This window comes from Oncorhynchus nerka, linkage group LG20 (assembly GCF_034236695.1).
Source record: "Oncorhynchus nerka isolate Pitt River linkage group LG20, Oner_Uvic_2.0, whole genome shotgun sequence".
Lineage (NCBI taxonomy): Eukaryota > Metazoa > Chordata > Actinopteri > Salmoniformes > Salmonidae > Oncorhynchus > Oncorhynchus nerka.
This window is the reverse complement of record NC_088415.1, coordinates 82,130,188-82,157,900: the sequence shown is the minus strand read 5'-3', so window position 1 is coordinate 82,157,900 and position 27,713 is coordinate 82,130,188. Positions and strand designations below refer to the sequence as shown.

The 27,713-nt window shown below is 41.8% G+C and overlaps 1 protein-coding gene and 2 long non-coding RNA genes across 7 annotated transcripts in view; 1 reads left to right on the top strand and 2 right to left on the bottom strand.

Moving 5' to 3' along the window:
- LOC115101591 (CREB-regulated transcription coactivator 1-like) overlaps window positions 1–27,405 on the bottom strand; it is a 54,153-nt gene extending 26,748 nt beyond the window's left edge. The window contains exon 1 of the mRNA XM_065005867.1: window positions 27,241–27,405. Within this exon, the coding sequence (XP_064861939.1) occupies window positions 27,241–27,372 (132 nt within the window). The 5' untranslated portion in view covers window positions 27,373–27,405. The remainder of the gene's footprint in view (window positions 1–27,240) is intronic.
- LOC115103250 (uncharacterized) lies at window positions 1,442–3,821 on the top strand. Of its 4 annotated transcripts, XR_003859565.2 has the most exons (4): window positions 1,442–1,870; window positions 2,691–2,750; window positions 2,845–2,994; window positions 3,202–3,821. It is a non-coding gene; the product is annotated as an uncharacterized LOC115103250 (long non-coding RNA). The 4 variants fall into 4 exon arrangements; XR_010460246.1 differs by having other exon boundaries at window positions 2,691–2,994; XR_003859563.2 differs by lacking the exon at window positions 2,691–2,750 and having other exon boundaries at window positions 1,450–1,870; window positions 2,948–2,994.
- Window positions 7,739–12,589, bottom strand: LOC115103248 (uncharacterized). Of its 2 annotated transcripts, XR_010460248.1 has the most exons (3): window positions 9,269–12,589; window positions 8,109–8,183; window positions 7,739–7,920 (listed from the first exon to the last, which is right to left on the bottom strand). It is a non-coding gene; the product is annotated as an uncharacterized LOC115103248 (long non-coding RNA). The 2 variants fall into 2 exon arrangements; XR_010460247.1 differs by lacking the exon at window positions 9,269–12,589 and having other exon boundaries at window positions 8,109–9,200.
- Window positions 27,406–27,713: the final 308 nt, after the last annotated feature.

Below are 27,713 nucleotides of genomic sequence, written 5' to 3'. Positions count from 1 at the left end.
GCTAATAATAATACAAACGCAGGGCTATCGATACACTAGGCTACTCATTCATTGCAGTTGCAGCGTGAGTGAAAGTAGGGAGAAGTGCATTTTATGTTTTCTAGTAGTGTTGAATAAAAACAGTGTTGACAGTGATGAATGAAAAATTCAATATGAAATCATTCCTAAGAACAGAAGCTCTTTGCTCTATTCTTTGACAGTCTCTCTGTGGTCATGCTTGTAAAAGTGATTAAATCTTATGTAGGCTAGTACTGAACTTCGCTGTGGAAACACAGTAGGCACTGTGATTTGAGCTATCTGATTGACCATCTCAGTAGCTGCACTAATTTAGCCGAGTTCCCTTCCGTCGAGTACACAGAGTTGGTCTTTTCAGACAAATGAAATGGTTCATTATGGGAACACTTTGCTTACCCGGTGCGCAGGGCTTCTAAATCAAGTGCACATACCGCCAACAGCGGAACGCAAAAACAAAAAAGCGCAAGCCTTTATCACAGACTTTTTTGTTGGCTTTTGTACATAAATATTTGGTGATTGACTAGGAATACTTTGGTGACCTCTGGTCTCCACATACTAAGACAGAGGGGTACTGTGTTGCTCACACGGATGCTTTAACTGAGATTGATGTTTGTGTCGGGCCGCATCTCGGTCAAACAAATGATCCATATTTCAATATTTTATTTGGAGGGACAAGGAGGTAAGGTAGGGCGGGCCCTGGTGAGAGGGCGGAGTTAGCCGTTTGAGAGAGTGGTGAATGTGCTGCTAAAAACGCAACTCCGGGAGCCAAATCTTTGATCAACGTTGGAAGCAATATTTACATGTTGACCCATAATTTATTTTCTTTATTGTGTACAAAATACTTTATATGTAGATTTTTTGTGTACAAAAATATATATTTCAAATTAGAAAAAAATATATAGGTCTGGACCTCGGTGTCCTCATATGTACTGTAGTCACGGCCATGCTTTTGAGTGGATTATGATAGATACATGAGGTTTGGACCATTGTTTTTTTTTTTAAAAATAGGATTATCTATAGAATTAACATTATTTTACCCATTGGTCAAAATCAGAGTTTCTAAACCCAGAGGCGCAACATCGCAAGACTTCTGGAAACACTTGCGAAGCAGACCAGGCCGGGGTTTGGAGCTTGAGACATCAATGAGAGAAGTGAACAATTCTTACTTAGTTCCAAAATGTTCTCGAAATCTAATGGCACAACCTAGATTCGAGCCAATGTATTAAGTAGTTGAACTTGTTATTACTCAAACCATGTGAACGTGACAAACTGACACGTTTTAAAGTGTCAAAAACAACTTTATATATAAAGAGTGCCTTTGATTTGACGGCCTGTACATGCGCAGTTCAGTGCGATACGACCATTAGACCCGATGACGTGTCTCTGCGCATGAGCGTAGCTTGCCAAAGTGGCCATGACAATGCTTACAAGCGTGATTTGGAATTTCTATTGGAGAAGAAGTTTCTGTCCATTACATATTGGACCATATTTGCTAGAATGTTATCCAGCTAACTAGCTAGCTTATCTGTTGCATGTACGTGCTGACATTTCACTACCCAGGCTACGTGGTGGAATGCGAATGGGTCTCAACCAATGAAAATGTGTGGTGGGCAGGCCCAGCCCGGGTCGACCCAGCCCATAGCCAATCCTGCACCATTCCATTAGAGAAGCACCTGACTGCAGTATGTAGTTCGGGGCAGGGATCAATGTGGGCGGAGTCAAACCGCGTTTAACCGAACCCTTCCCGGCTCCTTCAAGGTCATCCAAGTTGAGGTAAACGTTGACGGTATTAATGTCAACGAAAGCGAAACTTAATTGAACCTAACCTACATGAATAAAAATATAAACCATGGAAGTAAGTGAGACTGTCATTATGCATAATGTACTTTGTAATATTCATGTTATACCAGTGCAGTGGTATGTGTTTATATGACTAACTACTGCACCGATGTTAGCATACTGTTCATTTGCACGTGAGCTAGCTAATTGCTCACAATGAGGGAATGTTATTTGGATTTGTCTACTTGAGCAGTAAGCCTAGGTTTATATGTACAGTAATGTAATCGATTTTATTGTTGATTTTCTGTGTTTCTTGATGTGTTTGGCTGGCTCTAAATGTGCGAGCGAGCCTACACAGCCTACCCATAGTATATACAATAATGAAATCACCAGGTTCCAACATACACGGCAAGTCAAGAAAAGTCATTGTAACTTGTCCACACTGCAAACTGAAGTTAAATAAGAAAAACTTAAACACATTTACGAAGAAAGCATACACATTGCTTTGAAACAGTGTCCAATGAAATATTTTTGGCATGTGAGTACATTGATGTGCGAAACGGTGTGTTTGCAGTCAAAAATACATTTTCTGGTCCAGCAAAATTCATACATGTTGTGAAAAATACTAATTCAGTTCCAACTGTGTTCAAAAAAAGTATTAACTATTATCATTAGTTGTAGTTGGGACCCCCATCCGATTGGCCGATTTTCTTCTTCAAAGGAAAACATGCAGCAAATCGATGGTGGTGCCTAGTTCTCCTGCAGAACTTTCCCATGCCGTCAGTATTGAACATTATAAAAACGTTTAATTTGCATCCTTAAAATCACTTGTTTCACTGTAGACAGACTGTCCTGAATATATTTTAATATTGAATGCATGTCATTCCCTCACTAAGGTCTGAAGAAGAGAGGTTGAATGATTGAAAAAGGAGGTGAAAACAAAACACACTATACATGTAGGTGTCATATGAGTGGTATAGTCTTTACAGCCCCCTTTCTCATATGGCGAGTGGTATAGTATTAAACCCGCCCCTCTCCAATATATTTCAGGATGATGTAGAAGACGCCACATCAGCATCCAGCTCATTCTTGTACACACATCCTTAGAGGTTCCCTAACATTACTTAAGGACCACAATATGTTTTCTTTCTAGACGATACTGAAAACTAAATGCACAGCGAACTGGGAGTTGTGAACTGGGTATGTAGTCTGTGTGTAATGCTGAAGGCTTGATGCATGGCAAGATATAATAGTTGTGATGACTTGAGTAGTTATAGATATCACTGAAAACCCCTTTAATAATTGTGGCTTTTGTTTGCATGGTGTTATTGTGAAATTGGGGTGTAATTTGACTTGATGACCCAATGAGGCACTACTCTTAATATTTATTCTTCCCTTTTCTTCAAGGAAAAGGGACACCCTAGAGGCATCATTAAAACATTTAAAGGCACTGTTTCCCTCCCTAGTGTCATTGGGATGGACGGGGAAGACCTCATTACAACCCTTAAAGAACTACGGTTGTATGATGGCCAGGATGAAGAGGAACATATTATCCTCAAGGAACCATTCATGTTACAGAGAGATTATGAGATGTTTTCTGTGGAGGCAGTTGATATTCTGTGGAGGCAGTTGATGTTCTATGTGGAGGCAGTTGACGTTCTATGTGGAGGCAGTTGATGTTCTATGTGGAGGCAGTTGACAACAAGAAAATGACTGTCTTTGCCTCTTGAGGAGCAGGAGTGAAGCCATTTGAGGAGTGGTCAAAGATTGTTTTTGTCTGCTGTGTTAATTGTTTCAATTGTTAATTGTGTTATGTTTAGTGAAGTAGAAGTCACCCTGAGTCTCTGATCTCTGTACTGGAGCTGGCATAACTTAATGTACAAAGCACATTCAGCATGTCTATAAGGTATAGTGTCTCCATTCTCATGAGGAAAGTAAATAGCATTATAAATCAGGAAAGGTAGTAACTGTGTGTATATATGCTCAATGAAATAATATAATTAAAGTTATAACATTTATCAACACAATTTTAACAGTACATGACAAATCTGTTCACTGCAACAATATCAGTAGCTTGTCTCAAATATAGCATGAAGCAAAAAGTGTTAACACATCTTCTGGTAATTTATATAATATTTTTTACGATCTTAAAATGAAATACGTTTGTATTCAACGCGACTGTCAAACCTCAGACAAAAACAAAGGTGGGCGGGGTCAAACGTTTGACTCCGCCCACCTTTGGGCTATGCCAATGTCGCTAGCTCTACACGCCTATGTGATAATAAGGATAACAGAAATAACCCTGTGAGTTTCTATTTTTAATTTCATGGTCGCACTTTGAGATTAGTGGTTGCAAGTACGAATCACAATGTGTAATTTCGCAAGCTTGTATCGTGTGAAAAATTTAACAATGGTCGCAAATGTGTAACTTGACATTTGAATACATTCAAATAAGATTTGCATGCATAATTTATTTGAATTATTACAAGTCAATTTACGACTATAAATATTCTGAAGTGCATCACGTTACCAAGAGACTCGTAAACTTGTAGGTTTTGTACATCTGTAGAAATATATTCGCAATCAGCCAAAACCACAGCCGCCTATTGCAGCAACTATTGGCTGGATTGCTCTGTCAATCACATCTCAGGAAGTAGTTTGAAGATAAATCATTCCTACAAAGTACCGTTAATGTTACTTGGCCTGAAGTACTAGAATACAGGTCATCTTTTATGTGTACATCGATTTTTTTTGTGTGTGTGTAAAGGCATGACAGTAGCTTGTTTATCATGTGAAATATAAAATGGTAAATTTCAGACGAACTCCATTGACAGCAGCTAAATTAACTTTAGCAAGCTGGCTTCTGACGTTCATCCTAGTTTTACGATCAACTGGCTAACGGTAGCTTTAGCAGGCAGCTTTAGATGCGAGGGGAAAACAAATATATTTGCTAGTTAACTATCTGATAAAGTTTATGCCATAAACTACGTTAGCCAAATTAGAACTGCTGGGGAAAAACTCCCACAATCGTCACTACCTAAATGTTAGGTTTCTAGAAAATAAAAATGATATTTGCTAGCTATATTTTCGTTACTGACTTTTGAACACTCTCAAACTACTATGTTACACTGCCTGTTGATTAATTGGGGACTGAACGTTGGCAAGATATTCCCCCTCTGTAAACCGGCTATTGTTTTTGTATAATTTGGCTGTATAGGCTTGTACACATTTACTTGAGTGTTTTTAATTAACACAGTTTGCCAAACTGAGTGACTAGGATTATTGTTATTCATGTTTTTGTTATTGCATTTCAGGTGGAGGGAGTAAGATCACTACAAAGCAGAAAACTGCAAGACAACCAAAGGACCCTAGAAGTATTACAGTCAATGCTTATGAAGTGGATATTGTATGTGAATTGCCCATTCATATCATTGACACTTACAAAATGGTTGGATTGTTTAGCAACATGTGCAGTAAATGCTAACACGGCTTTGGTGTGTTAGCAAGGTACATAATGTATTTGTCATCTCCCCATCAGACCTCTGCATGCTGTGACATGGGCCTGGATGGTGAAACATCTGCTTCCAGCTGCTTGACTATTGGGGCCTTCAGTTGTACCTTACATCACAGCAAGAGTCTCCTTATCTCTGTCTCATAGTCATTTAACATGTATTATGTGTCCACTCATTCATGAAAACTGCTACAGACACAAGAACTGCACCTGAGTGATGATAGCCAGCTAGCCGAGCCATTGCGTGAGAGATCAAATCAAACTTTGTCACATGCACCGAATACAACAAGTGTGGACTTTACCTTAAAATGCTTACTTACAAGCCCTTAACCAACAGTGCAGATCAATAAGAAAATATTTACCAAGTAGACTAAAATAAAAAGTAACACAATAAGAATAACATAAGGCTATATACAGGGGCTACCGAGGCAGTGTGTGGGGGTACAGGTTAGTTGAGGTAATCTATACATGTAGGTGGGAGCGAAGTGACTATGCATAGGTAACAAACAAACAGTTAGTAGCAGCAATGTACAAATGGGGCGAATTAATGTCAATTGTCCAGTGGCAATTTTATGAACTGTTCAGCAGTCTTATGGCTTGGGGTAGAAGCCTTTTAGTCCTAGACTTGGTACTCTGGTACTGCATGCCGTGCGGTGGAAGAGAAAAGTCTATAACTTGGGTGACTGGAGTCTTGACAATTTTATGGGTTTTCCTCCGACTATTATATAGGTCCTGGATGGCAGGAAGCTTGGCCTCTGATGTACTGGGCCGTTCGCACTACCCTCTGTAGCGCCAAGTGTTGACACTAAGTAACCTTGAGGTAGAACAAATGGGTGGGTTATCTTTCACAGGGGAATGTGAAAGGGGTGGTGCTTCAATGGTGGGTAACACACTGAAGAAACAGCACCGCTCATGCTAGCCAAACAAATCGAATGACGGTTTAGCCCAGAGGTTGCTAGCTAAAACACCAGTGATGCCTTTAGCCCACCAACTAGCCAAGACACTTAAAGTTCAGCTAGTTAACTCTGAGCGGTGGGAACCGACGGAGAGCTAGAGATCCCTGGTAGAAGAAGCTACAATTTGTGAGAAACTGCTATTAGCGGGATGTGAAAGCAGTGGATCTAGCTAGGTAACAATGCCAATTGTGTGTAGGCCAGGCAACAGGTGTACTGTAGCTAGCCGACGAAAAAAAACACTGCTTACAAGCTGCAGAATTCCTGAAAATTAGCCACTGAATGCTCTGTGCTGGAGTGTTAATCCCCACTAAAAGAAACAGTTAAATTGAGAGCTAGTTTTCTGAAGAAAGCTGCTTAACAGGCAAGTAACCCAATAGACTTGTGAAGAGGCTAAGAATGAGGAAACCAGAGCGGTGCAGGGTGTTATATAGACATGTGGGGCATACATCCACAAAGCTCTTATTGGCCAAACTATGACCGCAAAAAAGGGTGTGTCCAGTAGTGAAATGTCAAACCCAGTCGACTGAAAGAACTGACATTCACTTGTCTATTTGTCCTATTCTTCAGGCTTGTCTGGGATAGGTATGTAGTAGGCACACCTGTGATGTCTTATATACACAGGAGGTGAAAGTAAGGTGGCATGGTCCAGTACGCAAAGATTGTGTGGGTACGCCGTACCGGTAAAACATGAGCCTATCACTATTAATACAACATGCCCTAACATTTGCGAATTGACTGGAAACCGGGTGGTTTATGAGCCAAATTGCATTGTGGTTTGAGGAGAACACTTACATTTTGTCAAGGTAGAGATGAGTGGCTGAGACACTTGTGAATAAGGCGGAGATGAGTGGCTGAGACCGAGGCACGTGTGGACAACAGTGGATGCATCAATTCAGGCTACAAGTGTAAGCCTAATGACAATTGCAGATACATGTAGGTGTTTTGTAACAGATGTCTCTTTCCAGTCATCAAATTGCAGATGCATAGTGCACCGTTGGGGTTTGGATGCTGAAATTATTTTGTGAGTGGACAAATGTGTATGGATAGCTTACAGGAGCACCTTTGTTACGTGATTGTTTGACAATCAGATGAAAACATCATGACTGGTTGTGTTCATGCCACATTAGAAAGGAACAGGGGGCATGTCCATATTGCTAGGGGAAGCTAAGCTTTCCCTGAAGTAAATTGAATTATATAGCCTAATTAGTTTACTCCTGTCTATACAGAAATACATAATCATTCAAAATAGGCTACAACACAAGAAATGATGATTTAACCACAGAGGATCAATTGCTTCTTTAAAAAAAATATATATATATTTTTTTTAATCGCATAGCCTACAGTCGGAAGGGCCCGCAATTTGGGCAGCGTGCCCTGCAAGCAAGAGAGGCCCAGCCAGGCATATCGCAACATTTTACAAATACAATTATATGGATTAAACAACATTGTTTTTTTTGTTTTTTTTAAAGAACATGAGTAGACAAAACTACAAAACTTTATTGTGGTTGGGGATCAACCCCCTCCCCCCTACATTTGGCCATTGAAAAGCCTTCACAGTTGCATCCTTCCTCAGGGAACTAACTGTCTGCTGATGGCTGACAACAGGGTGGCAGGTTTTTACACGTGCTGCTCTAGAGTTCCATGGCCCAGCAGACTCACCTAGGGATAGGGGGAAGGACACGTTAGTTTGTCTGGGATACTTTGAGGGAGGAGAGAGTATGAATTGGAGTGAGTACAGTCATTCCAACCAGTGACCGTGTTTAATATGCTATATGTCATCACACAGACAGCCATAGTGAATGAGGTTTACATAGTGCGTAAAGCATATTACCACCAGCAGAGCTTACTTCTCTACTCTGGAGAGATTGCAGGTTGTTGGCCAGAAGGCTTTGGTGGTCCTTGGAATATTCTCTCTGTAGCACCTGTAGAGAAATGGATAGAGGAACAGAATGCAATTGAATGAGAGAGCAAGAGCGTTAACATTTACATTGTTAAATATTGAGGAATATGAAGGGTGCCTTCCAATCAGACAAATGGATGCATGAAACACAGCAACTCAATGGTTTTCCAATGAAGGAGTGTGTTCGGGGAGAGGCTTGTGTTGTCCGTCAGAAAAGTAGCAAAGACTATCCTTCAACTAATTAAAAACATAGAACAGCATTTTTCCTGACCAAACAGCTGTGTTGGACATGCGTTTAATGCATTTTGTTTTGAATGCAGCCTTACTCTGTGGTTGAAGTGGTATCATGTCTATAACTTCACTCTCACTCCCCCTACAGGGTTAATACACATTTTAGGTAGAATTTCAGGCTAATTGATAATTAGGAAAATACTTTTGCAATTATGTTAGCACAGCTGAAAAATGTTGTCCTGATTGAAGAAGCAATAAAACTAGCCTTCTTTAGACTAGTTGAGTATCTGGAGCATCAGAATTTGTGGGTTTGATTACAGGCTCAAAATGGCCAGGAACAAATACCTTTCTTCTGAAACTCGTCAGTCTATTCTTGATCTGAGAAATGAAGGCTAATCCATGTGAGAAATTGCCAAGAAACTGAAGATCTCATACAATGCTGTGTACTACTCCCTTCACAGAACAGTGCAAACTGTCTCTAACCAGAATAGAAAGAGTGGGAGGCCCCGGTGCACAACTGAGCAAGAGGACAAGTACATTAGTGTCTAGTTTGAGAAACAGACGCCTCACAAGTTCTCAACTGGCAGCTTCATTAAATAGTACCCACAAAACACCAGTCTCAACGTCAACAGTGAAGACGCGACTCCGGGATGCTGGCCATCTCTGTCCAGTGTCTGTTCTTTTGCCCATCTTAATATTTTCTTTTTATTGGCCAGTCTGAGATATGGCTTTTTCTTTGCAAATCTGCCTAGAAGGCCAGCATCCCAGAGTTGCCTCTTCACTGTTGACTTTGAGATTGGTGTTTTGTGGGTACTATTTAATGAAGCTGCCTTTGACAGCTTTGCACATTCTTGGCGTTCTCTCAACCAGCTTCACCTGGAATGTTTTTCCAGCAGTCTTGAAGGAGTTCCCACATATGCTGAGCACTTGTTGTCTGCTTTTCCTTCAATCTGCGGTCCAACTCATCCCAAACCATCTCAATTGGGTTGAGGTCAGGTGATTATGGAGGCCAGGTCCTCTGATGCAGCACTCAATCACTCTCCGTCTTGGTCAATTAGCCCTTACACAGCCTGGAGGCGTGTTGAGTCATTGTCCTGTTGAGAAACAAATGATAGGGAGACGAAGTGAAAACCAGACGTGATGGCGTATTTCTGCAGAAGGCTGTGGTAGCCATGCTGGTTAAGTGTGGCTTGAATTCTAAATAAATCAGTCTCACCAGCAAAGCACCATCACACTTCTTCCATGCTTCACAGTGGGAACCACACATGCAGAGCTCACGAAGTTCACCTACTCTGTCTCACAAAGACATGGCGGTTGAAACAAAAAATCTCATTTGTACTCCTCAGACAAAAGGACAGATTTCCACTGGTCTAATGTCCATTGCTCCGGTTTCTTGGAAGCAGGTCTTTATTGGTGTCTTTTAGTAGTGGTTTCTTTGCAACAATTTGACCATGAAGGCCTGATTCACGCAGTCTCCTCTGAACAGTTGATGTTGAGATGTGTCTGTTACTTGAACTCTGAAGCATTTATTTCTGCTTCAATTTCTGAGGATGGTAAATCTAATTAACTTAACCTCTCCAGCAGAGGTAACTCTGGGTCTTCCTTTCCTGTGGCGGTCCTCATGAGAGCCAGCTTCATCATAGCGCTTGATGGTTTTTGTGACTGCACTTCAAAAAATGTTCAAAAGTTCTTACATTTCAGCATTGACAATGTCATGTCTTAAAACAATGATGGACTGTCGTTTCTATTTGCTTATTTGAGCTGTTCTTGCCATTGAATGGACTTGGTTTTTTACCAAATAGGGCTATCTTCTGTATACCACCCCTACCTTATCACAACACAACTAATTGGCTCAAACACATTAAGGAAAGAAATTCCACAAATTAACTTAACAAGGCACACCTGTTAATTGAAATGCATTACAGGTCACTACCTCGTGCAGCTGGTTGAGAGCATGCCTAGAGTGTGCAAAGCTGTCACCAAGGCAAAGGGTGGATACTTTGAAGAATCATTTCAAATATATTTTGATTTGTTTAAACACTTTTGGTTACTACATGATTCCATATGTGTTATTTCATAGTTTGTCTTCACTATTATTCTACAATGTAGAACATTGTAAAAATAAAGAAAAACCTGGGAATGAGTAGGTGTCCAAACTTTTGACTGGTCCTGTATAACAATGCAACATAGGAATATATTTTCTTAGCAGAACTGCATCGAAAGAGTTTCTTTCTCAGTTGCAAAAGCAGCAAGGACTTTTCACAAAATTGCATTCCGCAAACAACGACATTGCGAGAGCTAGCTATGTACTGTCCCACGAAATTGCTAAACATAGTAAGCCATTCGCTGAGGGGGAATTCATTAAAAAAAAAACATGTATCGACTCTGCAGCAATACTTTTCCCCGACAAGAAAGAGCTGTTTAAAAATGTTTACCTGTCAAAACGAACAGTGACACGGCGTGTTGTTGATATTCTTACGAGGCATAACCCCATACTTTGAAATTACAGAGGAGTTTGCTTCAATGAAGAGCACAACCACAGGGAACGATGTGTTGGAGTCGGTTAATAAGTGTGTGGCAAAGCTGGGACTGAGTTTTGAAAAGTTATCCAGTGTGACCACTGATGGGTGCCCAAACATGACAGGAAAAAACATTGGCCTTTTGTAAAGGATACAAGATCGAGTAGCTGAGCTGAACCCAGATCAGAAAAGTATTTTCCTGCATTGCATTATTCATCAGGAGGTGCTCTGTAAATGTGTTCTGAAAATTAGCCATGTTGTGGATAGTCACTAAAGTGGTAAATTTCATAAGAACAAAATCTTTAAAGCACAGGCAGTTTGTCTAACTGTTGGAAGAGAGTCCTGTCATACAGATCTCCCCTACCACACAAAGGTGAGATGGCTGAGACTGGGGAATGTGCTTAAAAAGGGTGTGGGACCTGAAGTTGGAGATTGCGGAGTTTTTGCAAATGAAAGGAAAATGTGTATTTCCCTCAACTGCAAGATAAAGAGTGGTTGGCTGATTTTGCCTTCACAGTGGACATCATGGCCCTCATGAATGAACTGAATTCCAAACTAGAAGGGAAGGGCCTTTTTTGCACATCAGATGTACAGCCTTGTCAGCCTTCAAGGGAAAATTACTGCTCCTGACCCGCCAGCTAGAAGCCAACAATCTCACCCACCTTCTGACACTGCTAGTGTGTTCCCTATCAGATGTTCAGCTGGAGAAGTATACATCGCTGCTGCATGCTTTGAACAGTGAGTTCTCTCGTCGTTTTGAGGATTTCAAAGTGTTGGAAAATGACATGCTGTTGGTTTCCTCTCCTTTCACCTTCAATGTGGATAACGCTCCCACGGACCTGCAACTTGAGCTTATCGATCTTCAGTCTGATGCAGTGATTGGAAAACTATTCAAAACACTGTCACTGATGAGGTTCTATGCATCTCTTGAACAAAACTTTCCAAAGATTAGGAGTCATGCTCAGAAGAGGTACTGTTTGGGTCAACCTATGTATGTGAACAGATATTTTCAGTGATGAAATATAACAAGTCAGATCATCTCTTACCGACTCACTTCCTAAGCAATCCTGTGCATAGCGACGTCAGAAACTATAATCGACTTCACTGCTCTAGTCAACACCCATCAGACTTAACTCCTCACACTGATTGAGTAGTTTAAAATGTAATGTTGAGCTCTCGTGTTTTTGTGCATACCCGTTAAAAAGAGTTCTGTTCGTGGTGCTGAATGTACTTTTCCCTCCGTGTAGTTCATTGCATGTTTAATAATGAAAATACCTACCAAAAGGAGAAAATGGAGGTGGTTTATTTCTGTGCATGTTAAAAAAGTAAAATAAGTAGCATATCTGGATGTGATTTACAGTAGATGTCACAGTCATACACAATGTATAATCCTGTAATATGATTCTAGCCCACGATGGCAAAAATATATTCTAATGTGTCCCTCCATGGAAAATAATTGCCCAGGTCTGGGCTAGGCCTACCTGCTGCTGCAGTGTCTGACAGTCTCTCTCTCCTTGAGCAACAACCCACTCATCTCGCACAAATGCAGGTGATACTGATAAGTTTATTTTTATTGGACTGATAAAATATTTAAAGAATGTGCCTAAATAAATTATATTTAAAAAAAATTAAAGGAGTGCCGCACACACTAGGAGCTCAGATGCAAAAAATATTTATGTCCAACATTTCGACAGACAAGCTGTCTTCATCAGGGTGAAGAAGCCAAGCTTGTCTTTCAAACTTTTGGGACAAATATTTTTGCATCTGAGCTCCTAGAGTGTGTGGCACTTCTTTATTTATTTTTTAAGTGTTCCACTCCGCTAGCCAGCACCTCGCCTAAATAGGTGTGCATTTCTTTCGCCTCTAAATAAATTATATTAACATATTATTAAGGTAATTTCCACTGCTTTTCTAGGCCTGGAAAACACAATTTCAAAATTCCATAACTTTTCCAGTATTTTCATGACCGTACGAATCCTGCCCCTAAGCCCTCACCCTTGACTCCCCCATTAAGCCAAGGCCTCCTGCCAAACCCTCGGAGTCTCTTTGACATGGAGTTACTCCAGAAGTAGACAGGTTTATGGTGCATAGGGCTTCTAGACTCCTCATGAGTAGAGTATTATATACAATGCCTTCTGAAAATATTCAGACCCCTTGAGTTTTTTCCACATTGTTAGGTTACAACCTTATTCTAAATTATGATTTTTTTAAACCATCAATATACACACACAATAGCCCATTTTTGCTATTTAAAAAAAAAAAATTACACACGAAAACTGAAGTCACACTTACCAAAGTATTCAGACCCTTTACTCAGTAGTTTGTTGAAGCACCTTTGGCAGTAATTATAGACTTGAGTTTCTTGGATATGACGCTACAAGCCTGGCACACCTGTATTTGGGGAGTTTTTCCCTTTCTTCTCTGCACATCCTCTCAAGCTCTGTCAGGATGGATGGGGAGCGTTGCTGTACAGCTATTTTCAGGTCTCTCCAGAGATGTTAGATCGGGTCAAAGTCTGGGCTTTGGCTGGGCCACTCGAACATTCAAAGATTTGTCCCGAAGCCACTCCTGCGTTGTCTTGGCAGTGTGCTTAGAGTCGTTGTCCTGTTGGAAGGTGAACCTTCACCCCAGTCGGAGGTCCTGATCAGTCTGAAGCAGGTTTTCATCAAGGATATCGCTGTACTTTGCTCCGTTCAGCTTTCCCTCTATCCTGACTAGTCTGACTCTCCCAGTCCCTGCCGCTGAAAAATATCCCCACAGCATGATGCTGCCACCACCATGCTTCACCATAGGGATGGTGCCAGGTTTCTTCCAGACGTGACACTTTGCATTCAGGCCAAAGATTCAATCTTGGTTTCATCAGACCAGAGAATCTTGTTTCTCATGGTCCGAGAGTCTTTTGCCTTTTGGCAAACTCAGGAGTGGCTTCTGTCTAGCCACTCCACCATAAAGGCCTGATTGGTGGAGTGCTGCAGAGATGGTTGTCCTTCTGGAAGGTTCTCCCATCACAACAGAGGATCTCTAGAGCTCTGTCAGAGTGACCATCAGGTTCTTGGTCACCTCCCTGACCAAGGCCATTCTCCCCCGATCGCTCAGTTTGGCCGGGAGGCCAACTCTAGGAAGAGTCTTGGTGGTTCCAAACTTCTTCCATTTAAGAATGATGGAGGCCACTGTGTTCTTGTGGACCTTCAATGCTGCATACATTTTTTGGTACCCTTCCCCAGATCTGTGCCTCGACACAATTCTGTCTCGGAGCTCTACGGAAAATTATTTGGACCTCATGGCCTGGTTTTTGCTCTGACATGCAATGTCAACAGTGGGACCTTATATAGACAGGTGTGTGGCTTTCTTAATCATGTCCAATGAATTGAATTTACCACAGGTGGACTGCAATCAAGTTGTAGATGGAAACAGGATGCACCTGACCTCAATTTTATGTCTCATAGCAAAGGGTCTGAATACTAATGTACATTTTTTCATTTCACCTTTATTTAACCAGGTAGGCTAGTTGAGAACAAGTTCTCATTTACAACTGCGACCTGGCCAAGATAAAGCAAAGCAGTGCGACACAAACCACAATACGGAGTTACACATGGAATAAACAAAACATACAGTCAATAACACAATAGAAAAAAGTCTATATACAGTGTGTGCAAATGAGGTAGGACAAGGGAGGAAAGGCAATAAATAGGCCATAGTGGCGAAATAATTACAATTTAGCTATTAAAACACTGGAGTGATGGATGTGCAGAAGATGAATGTGCAAGTAGAGATACTGGGATGCAAAGGAGCAAAAGAAAAACAGTATGGGGATGAGGTAGTTGGATGGGCTATTTACAGATGGGCTATGTACAGGTGCATTGATCTGTGAGATGCTCTGACAGCTGGTGCTTAAAGTTTGTGAGGGAGATATGAGTCTCCAGCTTCAGTGATTTTTGCAATTCGTTCCAGTCATTGGCAGCAGAGAACTGTAAGGAAAGGCGGCCAAAGGAGGAATTGGCTTTGGGGGTGACCAGTGAAATATAGGTGCTGGTAGCGATCGGTTGAAGAGCATGTGTTTAGTTTTACTTGCATTTAAGAGCAGTTGGAGGCCACAGAAGGAGAGTTGTATGGCATTGAAGCTCACCTGGAGGTTAGTTAACACAGTGTCCAAAGAAGGGCCAGAAGTATATAGAATTGCGAAATAAGGTATCTTTTTTATTAATGCGCTTGCTAAAATTTCTAAACCTGTTTTCGCTTTGTCATTATGGGGTATTGTGTGTGTATTACTGAGGCTGTAATGTAACAAAATGTGGAAAGTCAAGGTCTGAATACTTTCCATAGGAACTGTATATTCAAAAAAAAAAATTTTATTACTTACTGACATGGAGCGCTCCATGTACCTGCTGGTAGGTCTCAACCTGGATGCAGGGAAATGGCCTGCAGGACTCGGAGTATGGTTGTATCTACTGTATCTCCACCAGGCTCCTGGAAATCAGACGAGAAACCTGCATAGATTAACCAAATAAAATGGTACCTCTATTTAGTCAAGTCAATATTTTTTTTTTTACATTGGAGTGTATAGGTTTTTGTTCCAGCACTTCACCAACACCTCATTCAACTAACTGATCTAAATTTTACAAAAACAAGCAGTTCAGTCTGCTGGGACAGAAATCACCCACGTCTGTATTATTGAATGAACTTCAAGTTACAAGCTTACAATTCTGCATGATATAAATATATCCACACATGTTATTCTCTGTCTAACCTTGTGAATAACCTCCAAGAACAAGTTTAAATTTAGCTAGCTAGCTAACGTTAGCTGCTGTCAATTGTCTGACATGTACCATTATATTTCACGTTAAACACACATTTTCACAAAAAAAAAATCTATCGATGTACACATATGAAATAGAGGATTTACCTTCAAGTAGACTTTTATTCTAGTACTTCAGGCCAAGGATTAAGTAACGTTGTTTGTAGAAATTACTTCTCTTTTCCTCTTCAAGCTAATTCCTGAGATTTGACTGATGGAACAATCCAGCCAATGGTTGGAGCAATAGGCGGCTGTGGTTTTAGCTGATTGGCCAGGAGTAAAAAAGGTCCTCCAGGTCTGCTCAAACCATTTGACTTGCGAATGTCTTTCTACAAATGTACGAATCACGTGGTAATGTGACAGAACTCTGAGAATGTATATTTTTGATTCACATCAGAATATTCATAGTGGTAAATGGACTTGTAATAATCAGATGTGGACTCTAGTCACATGACATGGACTGGAGTCTGACTGAAGTCACAAATCTGATGATTTGAGACTCGACTTGATAGAAAAGAAAATAACTTGAGACTTGACGCCTCAAGACTCCACTTTGACTTGAAATTATCTGGCCAGATTTTGTAACGTTTTGTCAATCATTTTGTGGCACGGAGTCTCTGTGGATTACTCTCCTGGCACCCAGAGACAGTATTGCACTTGCAAACAAAACAGACTGGCTAGTGAAACACACACTCAACACTCTGATTGGACCAGCAAACTGTCAATCAACACAGGTTGAGAACTAAAGCAGTGAAGGTTTTGGGGAGGTTGCGAGTAGGCCTATAATTATTTTGATAAATATTTGAATAGGCTACATACAGTATATGCTAGGCTACCATTTGTATTTTAGATTTTTAGATTTGGTTATACAATGTGGATACTAACGTAGGTCTAGGGAATTGCACAAAATTCTTATTTTAAAAACATCTAATCGGTGCTTCAGAAACAACAAGTTTCCCGTCCTGACTGTTGACCAATCAGCATTAGCACGCAAAGGCGGGTGCACATATCCCCATCAGTGACCAGAAAGCGCTTGTTTAATTTTCTCTGGTTTTGCCTGGCAAAAACAGAGTAACCTACCTGCATTAATATTATCCATATAAAAGCTGGCTAACGTTTTAGCAATCTGCTACGGACACATCTTTGCCACAATACCTGCAGTGCTTGACTTGAGCTGAAATAGGTGCCGGTAGGTCTACTCATTTTGGGTGCCGGTACTGTTTATATTTAGGTACAGGAGCTCCACTATACTTTTGAGCTAATATTCTATAAAAAAAAGGAGCAGGAGCTCAAGCAGTAGAACATGTTAGGTGCCGGTACTCAGCTCCGGTGATCTCCTGCCCAAGTCATGCACTACCTGGTGGTTTCATTGATCATTTTCATATTTCCAATAGGCCTAGTTTAGTTGAGTAATAATTAATATAATTCAGTGGTGGTACTTTATGTCTAAAGATAGCTGTAACATCACACTACCTTCTATACTTATGGGATTGTTGTAGTAACGCCTTAGAACGTTGCGCCACTCGGGAGGCCCCGCCACTCGGGAGGCCCCGCCACTCGGATTTTGTACTAGACAAAATATTTTTGCATAATTAAGTCAAAAAACAAACGGATTACATACTTTGTACTGTTTCTAAAAAAATATATTTATTAGTAAGAAGTAATGTGGTACAATGCTAAATTTATTTTCATTTTTTGTAACCAGAGTCTTTTAATAATCAAAATATCAGAGAAAATGTTCAGCTGCCCCTTTAAGGGTGGGAGGTTAACATAGTAATGGGGCCACTTGAGTCCTTTCACGTGTCATATTTGGGATATGACAAGGACATCTCTTTGCTATTAGTTGAAGCAGCAGACTCAAGTTGAAAAACAACCAAACTTGAGAACAAAACAATGTAAACAGCCAAGAAACACAGGACAATGTCTCACTTTGTTGACCATCGAGTAAATTAGACCATCTTTTATGCCTGTGCACAGTGCCTCCAAAAATTAATCGATCAGCACTTCACTCATTGCGCACAGCTCCCATGCCAGGCAGTGTTTCTGCATGAGGTGGGATATAGGATTCCTATTTCTTTGTTCAAATAGCAGCTACGACCGGCCTCCCTAGTGGTATAGCGCTCTAAGGTGCCACTACAGACACTGGTTTGATCCCAGGATGTGTCGCAGCCGGCCGCGATTGGGAAACCCATAGGGCAGCGTACAATTGGCCCAGCGTCGTCCAGGTTAGGGGAGGGTTTGGCCGTCCGGGATTTCCTTCTCCCATCGCGCTCTAGCAACTCCTTGTGGCGGGCAGGGCACATGCACGCTGACTCATGTCGACATGCGGTACAGTTTTTCCTCTGACACGTTGGTGCGGCTAGCTTCCGGGTTAAGCGAGCAGTGAGTCAAGAAGCAGCACCGCTTGGCGGGGTCGTGTTTCAGAGGACGCATGGCTCTCAAACTTCGCCTCTCCCGAGTCTGTATGGGAGTTGCAGCGATGGGACAAGACTAACAATAGGATATCACGAAATTGGAGAGAAAATGGGGTCCAAAAATACAAATATATAAAAATAGCAGCTATGAAACAAAACTGCAGAAATACTTTGAAAATCTCTACTGTAGCATGTCTAACCCTAACTTGCACATGTGGTCATACTTGACTTTTACTTTCTTTTGGCGAATGTAATGCTCCCACAGGCAGAGTCCCACCTGTTTTGAGCCCCACATTTTTAGCTAAAAAAACAAACACCATATTTTTGGGGGGCGGTGGGTTGCCTGTTTTGCATGTTATTTTGGTGTTAATACGTGTCACATATCAGTTTGCAAACAATGTAAAATAAAAATGATTGAATTAATAAATGCCAAAATGCAGTTATTTCAGCCTTGCTCAGTGCTTTCTGTGGTGGTGTGGTTGCCAGCGGAAAATACGTAGCGTAGGGGTTGGTAATGTTTTCTAGTTGCACCAGTGATTGGCTCAGTGTTCTGTCACTCATGGGGACACTACTTCACTGCCATTTTTATTTTTTCTATTTCACCAGGTAGGCCAGTTGAGAACAAGTAGGGAGGTAGGCAATAAATAGGCCCTAGAGGCAAAAATAATTACAATTTAGCATTAATACTGGAGTGATAGATGTGCAGATGATGATGTGCAGGTAGAGATACAGGGGTGCAAAAGAGCAAGAGTGTAAGTAATAATATGGGGATGAGTTAGTCGGGTGTGCTATTTACAGATTGGCTGTGTATAGGTACAGTGATCGGTAAGATGCTCAGACAGCTGATGCTTAAAGTTAGAGAGGGAGATATAAGACTCCAGCTTCAGAGATTTTTGCAATTCGTTCCAGTCATTGGCAGCAGAGAACTGGAAGGAAAGGCGGCCAAAGGAAGTTTTGGCTTTGGGGATGACCAGTGCAATATACCTGCTGGAGCGCGTGCTACGGGTGGGTGTTGCTATGGTGACCAGTGAGCTGAGATAAGGCGGGGCTTTACCTAGCAAAGACTTATAGATGACCTGGAGCCAGTGGGTTTGGCGGTGGATATGTAGTGAGGGCCAGCCAACGAGAGCATACAGGTCGCAGTGGTGGGTAGTATATGGGGCTTTGGTGATAAAACAGATGGCACTGTGACAGACTACATCCAGTTTGCTGAGTAGAGTGTTGGGGGCTATTTTGTAAATGACATCGCCAAAGTCAAGGATCGGTAGGATAGTCAGTTTTACGAGGGTATGTTTGGCAGCATGAGTGAAGGAATCCGATTCTAGATTTAATTTTGGATTGGAGATGCTTAATGTGAGTCTGGAAGGAGAGTTTACAGTCTAACCAGACACCTAGGCATTTGTCCACATATTCTAGGTCAGAACCGGCCAGAGTAGTGACGCTATTCGGGCGGGAGGGTGCGGGCAGAAATCGGTTGAAGAGCATGCACTTAGTTTAACTAGCATTTAAAAGCAGTTGGAGGCCACGGAAGGAGTGTTGTATGGCCTCGAAACTCATTCGGAGGTTTGTTAGCACAGTGTCCAAAGGGCCAGGTGTATACAGAAAGGTGTCGTCTGCGTAGAGGTGGATCAGAGAATCACCCGCAGCAAGAGCGACATCTTTGGTATATACAGAGAAAAGAGTCGGCCCAAGAATTGAACCCTGTGGCACCCCCATAGAGACTGCCAGAGGTCCGGACAACAGGCCCTCCGATCTGACATACTGAACTCTGTCTGAGAAGTAGTTGGTGAACCAGGCGAGGTAGTCATTTGCGAAGCCAAGGCTATTGAGTCTGCCGATAAGAATGCAGTGATTGACAGAGTCGAAAGCCTTGGTCAGGTCGATGAAGACGGCTGCACAGTAATGTCTTTTATCGATGGCAGTTATGATATCGTTTAGGACCTCGAGCGTGGCTGAGGTGCACCCACGACCAGCTCGGAAACCTGATTGCATAGTGGAGAAGGTACGGTGGGATTCGAAATGGTCGGTGATCTGCTTATGAACTTGGCTTTCAAAGATTTTAGAAAGGCAGGGCAGAATGGATATAGGTATATAACAGTTTGGGTCTAGAGTGTCTCCCCCTTTGAAGAGGGGGATGACCACAGCAGCTTTCCAATCTTTGAGGATCTCAGACGATACGAAAGAGGTTGAATCGGCTAGCAATAGGGGTTGCAACAATTTCGGCGGATAATTTTAGAAAGGGAGGGTCCAGATTATCTAGCCCAGCTGATTTGTAGGGGTCCAGATTTTGCAGCTCTTTCAGAATATCAGCTGTCTGTATTTGGGTGAAGGAGAAGTGGGGGGAGGGGTTTGGGCAAGTTGCTGCAGGGGGTGCTGAGATGTTGGCCAGGGTAGGGGTAGCCAGGTGGAAAGCTTGGCCAGCAATGGAAAAATGCTTATTGAAATGATCGATTATTGTAGATTTATCGGTGGTGACAGTGTTTCCTATCCTCAGTGCAGTGGGCAGCTGGGTGTAAGTGCTCTTATTCTCCATGGACTTTACAGTGTCCCAAAACCTTTTGGAATTAGTGCTACAGGATGCAAATATCTGTTTGAAAAAGCTAGCCTTAGCTTTCCTAACTGCCTGTGTAAACATCCTGACTTCCCTGAAAAGTTGCATATCGCGGGGCCTATTCGATGCTAATGCATGAACGCCACAGGATGTTTTTGTGCTGGTCAAGGGCAGTCAAGTCTGGGGTGAACCAAGGGCTATATCTGTTCTTAGTTCTACATTTTTTGAATGGAGCAACCAGGCATCCTCTACTGACGAGATGAGGTCAATATCCTTCCAAGATACCCGGGCCAGGTCGGTAAGAAAGGCCTGCTCGCTGAAGTGTTTTAGGAAGCGTTTGACAGTGATGAGGGGTAGTCGTTTGACAGAGGACCCAGTACGCACGCAGACAATGAGGCAGTGAACGCTGAGATCCTGGTTGAAGACAGCAGAGGTGTATTTAGAGGGCAGGTTGGTCAGGATATCTAAGAGGGTGACCATGGTTACAGATTTAGGGTTGTATCTGGTAGGTTCCTTGATGATTTGTGTGAGATTGAGGGCATCAAGCTTAGATTGTAGGACGGCCGGGATGTTAAGCATGAAGATAGATGGGGGGCGATCAATTAACATATGGTGTCCAGGGCATAACTGGGGGCCGAGGGGGGTCTATATCAAGCGGCAACGGTGAGAGACTTGTTTCTGGTAAGGTGGATTTTTAAAAGTAGAAGCTCGAATTGTTTGGGCACAGACCTGGATAGTAAGACAGAAGTCTGCAGGCCCTCTCTTCAGTAGCTTGCAACTCCGCTCCCTTTGGCAGTTCTATCTGGTGGAAAATGTTATAGTTAGGGATGGAAATTTCAGGATTTTTGGTGGCCTTCCTAAGCCAGGATTCAGACACGGCTAGGACATCCGGGTTGGCAGAGTGTGCTAAAGCAGTGAATAAAACAAACTTAGGGAGGAGGCTTCTAATGTTAACATGCATGAAACCAATGATTTTACGGTTACAGAAGTAAACAAATAAGAGCGCCTGGGGAATGGGAGTGATGCTGGGGGCTGCAGGGCCTGGGTTAACCTCTACATCACTAGAGGAACAGAGGAGGAGTAGGATAAGGGTACAGCTAAAGGCTATAAGAACTGGTTGTCTAATGCGTTTGGAACAGAGAGTAAAAGGAGCAGGTTTCTGGACTGAAGAATAGATTCAAGGCAATGTACAGACAAGGGTATGGTTGGATGTGAGTACAGTGGAGGTAAGCCTAGGCATTGAGTGACGACGAGAGAGGTTTTGTCTCGAGGCACCATTTAAGCCAGGTGCGGTCACTGCATGTGTGGGGGGTGGAACATAAGGGCTAGCTAAGGAATATTGAGCAGGGCTGGAGGCTCTACAGTGAATTAAGACACAAACTACTAACCAAAACAGCAATAGACAAGGCATATTGAAATTAGAGAGAGGCATGTGTAGCTGAGTGATCATAGGGTCCAGTGAGTAGCTAGGCGAGCTGGAGGCACGGCAATTCAGACAGCTAGCAGGCCGGGGCTAGCAGCAGGCTGGCAGATGGGCCTCAGGGGAACGTCGCAATGGAAGAGCCAAATCTAAGGGTAGAGCTGCTGCTACTCTTTGTAGCATTTCATTGAAGATAAATGATATTGATAAAACGTATCGGTGCTCATCGGCCATAAACATTACACAACAAGTTGGAAATCGCAAATTCAACAATGTGTGGTTTTGATGGAATTGGTGGCTAACTGCAAGCATAGCAAAGAAATCACTAGCCTGCGATTCAGTGGAGTGGCTGTGTGGTCCCAAGTCTGGGTTTAAGGGTCTCTTTTCCAAGCTTCAAATGATAAACATTCAACATTGGCCATGCTGTCAATCCAGCATAATTTCTGGCACGCTCAAAACAACTGTTAACTCGGAACTGAGAAATCTGACTTCAGTGAGTTCATGACAATTGGGAACATGGGAAAACACGAGCTCAGACAGGGAAAATACGTTTTGAACAGTCATCCAACTCAGAATTGTAAGTGGGGAACTCTGGCCTCTTTCTAGAGCACATATGTCAGAGTCAAGGCCCGCGGGCCACATCCGCCCGCAAGAAGGTTTTTTACGGCCCCTGGGATGATCTTGATTTATTATTAGAACCGGCCCGCAGCAAGCCGGCAGCCCGCAGATCTTTTACACGCACCAATACTACATTTCCCACAATGCAAAGGTGACGCACCGAGCAGTAGGCTGCTTCATTTCAATATTTATTGGCACAGCAGTCGTCAGCATCACAGTAAAATTAACTTTCAGATACCCATCAAAAATGGCAAAACGGAAGGTGGATACTGAGAACCGGGGGTTTCAAACAAGGTGGGAGTCGGAGTATATGTTCACGAAGGTAGCTGGAAAACCTGTGTGTCTTCTGTGTGGAGAAAGTGTGGCGGTACTGAAAGAGTATAATCTGAGACGACATTATGAAACGAAACACGCGGACAAAAACAAGAATATGGACATGGAACAAAGGCTACAAAAGGCAGAGGAATTAAAACGAGGTGTCAAGGCCAGTTTTATTTTGGCAGAAGAGATCGCTAAATCAGCCCGGCCATTTACGGAGGGGGATTTCATCAAAAACTGCATGATTAAAGTTTGTGACGAAGTTTGCCCAGAAAAAAGGCAACTCTTTTTAAATGTGAGTCTGAGCAGAAACACCATTGCCGAGAGAGTAGACCAGTTGTCCATCAATCTAAAAGAGCAGCTTGTGAAAAAGGGAAAAGATTTTATTGCATATTCCTTGGCTGTGGATGAGAGCACCGACATTTCTGACATTGCCCAGTTGTCAATTTTCATCCGCGGAGTGGACTCCAACCTAAGCGTGACAGAGGAGTTTTTGGCTTTACGTCCTATGCATGGCACAACTACGGGGCATGATTTGTATGAAGAGGTGTCAAGATGTGTAAATGAGATGGAGCTGCCTTGGGAAAAACTCGTGGGTTTGACAACCGACGGAGCACCTGCGATGTGTGGACACAGGAGCGGACTGGTGGCGAAGATACGGGAAAAGATGCAAGAGGAAAACGCGACAGGTGAGCTGACAGCTTATCATTGTATCATACACCAGGAAGCGTTGTGCGGTAAAGCCTTGAAAATGGAGCATGTAATGAGCATCATCACGCGCACAGTTAACTTTATCAGAGCCAAAGGTTTGAATCACCGCCAGTTCAAGGCATTTCTGACGGAGTTAGAAACGGAGCATGGTGATTTGCCTTATCACACAGAGGTGCGATGGCTAAGCCAGGGAAAGGTGCTTCAAAGATGTTTCGAGCTTCGTGAGGAGATTTGTCTGTTCTTGGACAGCAAAGGGAAAGACACAACACAACTCCGAGACGAAATGTTTCTGTGTGAAATGGCTTTTCTGTGTGACATTACGAGTCATCTGAATGCAATAAACTTGCAGCTGCAGGGTCGGGATCGTGTCATCTCTGATATGTACAGTACAGTGAAGGCATTTAAAACCAAACTGACTCTGTGGGAGACGCAGATGCGGAAAGAAAATTTGAGCCACTTTCCCAGCTGCCAGACCATGAAAGAGAAGCTCTCTACCAGTGCGTTCCCGAGCACACAGTTGGCTGATAAAATAGGTATGCTTGCCGCTGACTTTCGACGCCGATTTGCTGACTTTGAAGCACAAAAAAGCAGGTTGGAACTGCTCGGTAACCCATTTGCTGTTGACGTGGAAAGCTCACCACCAAACCTCCAAATGGAGTTGATTGACCTCCAATGCAATGATGCACTGAGGGCAAAATATGCGGCAGTGGGTGCTGCGGAGTTCGCCCGTTTCCTCCCCGGCACAATGCCCCAGCTGCGCATCCAGGCTGCTCAAACGTTGTCTATGTTTGGCAGCACATACCTGTGTATGAGAACAACTGTTTTCTTTGATGAACCTGAACAAAACATCACACAGAAGTCGACTTACTGCTGAACACCTCCACTCAATTCTGAGGATTTCTTCAGCTCAGAGCCTTACCCCGAACATTGATGAACTTGTGGAAAAGATGGGACACCACCAAGTATCACCCTCAACCTCAAACAAGTGAACATTACTGTGCAATCACATATTTAGAGTTTTTACTCAGTTCAAGTTTAAAAGTTAAAATTTAATATTTGTTTTCACTGCATGTTACTTCTCCTTAAACAAAGTGTTGTTTTTGATTAATAGATTTTTGCACTTTATTTTTTTGTATTTCAATCCAATTATATTTTAAAAATATTTCAGTTGAGTGGATGATAGAAAATTGCTATTATTGTTTTTTCTTTGAAGTAAATTTAGCCCACTTTTGCTAAAATAGAAAATATAGTCTACTGATGGTGCCTTGAATACCAGGTTTCTTTCATTTAATGTTCATGTTATGGGGATATTTATATAAAGGAAATTTGTCTTTTGTGTCTGTTGAAAATTAAAGATTACTGACAGAGCCATAAGAAAATATTGCTTTATTTATCTGATCATATTGTAATATATTTGTTAGGTTTTCAGTAGGTTCAATTAGGTTCACTAGACTATATGCGTCATTTAAAAAATTTTCAATGAACATTCGAACAGTCCGGCCCTCGTCTTGTAGCTGATTTTTTTATTTGGCCCTCCGTCCATTTGACTTTGACACCCCTGTTCTAGAGCTATGACCTGAAGATCACTGGCATCATCATTCTTCAAGTCCCAGAAAATACATCATTCTTCAAGTCCCAGAAAATACATCATTCTTCAAGTCCCAGAAAATACATCATTCTTCAAGTCCCAGAAAATACATAATTCTTCAAGTCCCAGAAAATACATCATTCTTCAAGTCCCAGAAAATACATCATTCTTCAAGTCCCAGAAAATACATCATTCTTCAAGTCCCAGAAAATACATCATTCTTCAAGTCCCAGAAAATACATCATTCTTCAAGTCCCAGAAAATACATCATTCTTCAAGTCCCAGTCCCAGAAAATACATCATTCTTCAAGTCCCAGAAAATACATCATTCTTCAAGTCCCAGAAAATACATCATTCTTCAAGTCCCAGAAAATACATCATTCTTCAAGTCCCAGAAAATCTTCAAGTCCCAGAAAATACATCATTCTTCAAGTCCCAGAAAATACATCATTCTTCAAGTCCCAGAAAATACATCATTCTTCAAGTCCCAGAAAATACATCATTCTTCAAGTCCCAGAAAATACATCATTCTTCAAGTCCCAGAAAATACATCATTCTTCAAGTCCCAGAAAATACATCATTCTTCAAGTCCCAGAAAATACATCATTCTTCAAGTCCCAGAAAATACATCATTCTTCAAGTCCCAGAAAATACATCATTCTTCAAGAAAATACATCATTCTTCCCAGAAAATACATCATTCTTCAAGTCCCAGAAAATACATCATTCTTCAAGTCCCAGAAAATACATCATTCTTCAAGTCCCAGAAAATACATCATTCTTCAAGTCCCAGAAAATACATCATTCTTCAAGTCCCAGAAAATACATCATTCTTCAAGTCCCAGAAAATACATCATTCTTCAAGTCCCAGAAAATACATCATTCTTCATTCTTCAAGTCCCAGAAAATACATCATTCTTCAAGTCCCAGAAAATACATCATTCTTCAAGTCCCAGAAAATACATCATTCTTCAAGTCCCAGAAAATACATCATTCTTCAAGTCCCAGAAAATACATCATTCTTCAAGTCCCAGAAAATACATCATTCTTCAAGTCCCAGAAAATACATCATTCTTGCAAATCTTATTGAATGTATTCAAATTACAAATTTGCAACCATTTGTTAAAAAAAAAATCACACATCATGATGATACAAGCTTGCCTAATTAAATTACACATTTTAAAATCGTACTTGCAACCACGAATCTCAATGTGCAACCACGAAATTCAAAAATACTAACTTCTGTCATTATTTTCCCATACCAGTCCATTTAAAACTATTTAAAATACACCCATGCTATTTTGTCGGGAAATTTAACTACAGTTGAGACCACTGACATGACATTGATGCAGATACCAATATTTTGCTGCCGCATGCGCTTTACGGTCAACATAATCTGTGCGGGGTTGACTCGTCTTTAATATGACGCTGTCAATCAAATTTACTCTACTTGTCTGCTCAGTCTCACGACTGGGTTTTCCACCTGATTATTAGGCTATATGTCTTTGTTGATTGATCTATATACTCTAAATACTGCTGTCCCAAATGCTTCAATGTATAGAAATGGTTGTTCATCTCACGCTTCTTCCTCGCCTAGAGTGCATGCAGAAAAAACAAAGCTCTATTTTGATGCGCGCTGTCAAACACGCATGCACGCCCCATATTTGCACTGGAGCAGCTATAATACTGTGCAACTTTTGAAGACGATTGGCCTCGGGATTCCTCTCCATTTGAGAATAACTAACTACACGAATGTGATAGTAAGGAGACTGGTTTCCATTCATGCAAATCATATTTGCTGGCATATGGGGCTGTTTGTTATTGTTTACCTCCCTGGGCAAACTACGTGCCGCCGCACATATTACTGCATTTGACAGGTCGCGAGCATTCACAGCAAATAGCTAAAAACAGACACGCTTACCCTCGCTGCTCGGGTAATACTCAAATCTTTCATCACTTCCTCGAATGCTGCTGTCTCTTCTGCCTGTTTCTGATTATGCAAAGCGATTTTCTCGCTAAATTTCCGCGGATTATTCGATGTCGCCATGTTTCGCTCTTCTGCTCCGCTTTCCCTCCAGAGACGTTGCGTGCCCACGTCCTTGCGCGTGGGCGTAGTTAAAGCGCACATCTGGAACGCCCGCGTTCCTCACATTTTTCACCAGGGATTGGTAAAATGCAAAAAGGGATAGGTCATTTCCCCCCTCATTGTTGCTTAAACGTTTTATCCACTGTCCACTTGCGGATAATCTAAACTCAATTATATATTTTTAAATAAATGATCCCCTATTGAACATGTTGCTACGGTTCTTCTTATTTTGAATGCCTTGTTTAGCCGCTAAACCCACTGTACTGTACATGGCATAACAATACAACGAATACAATACAATA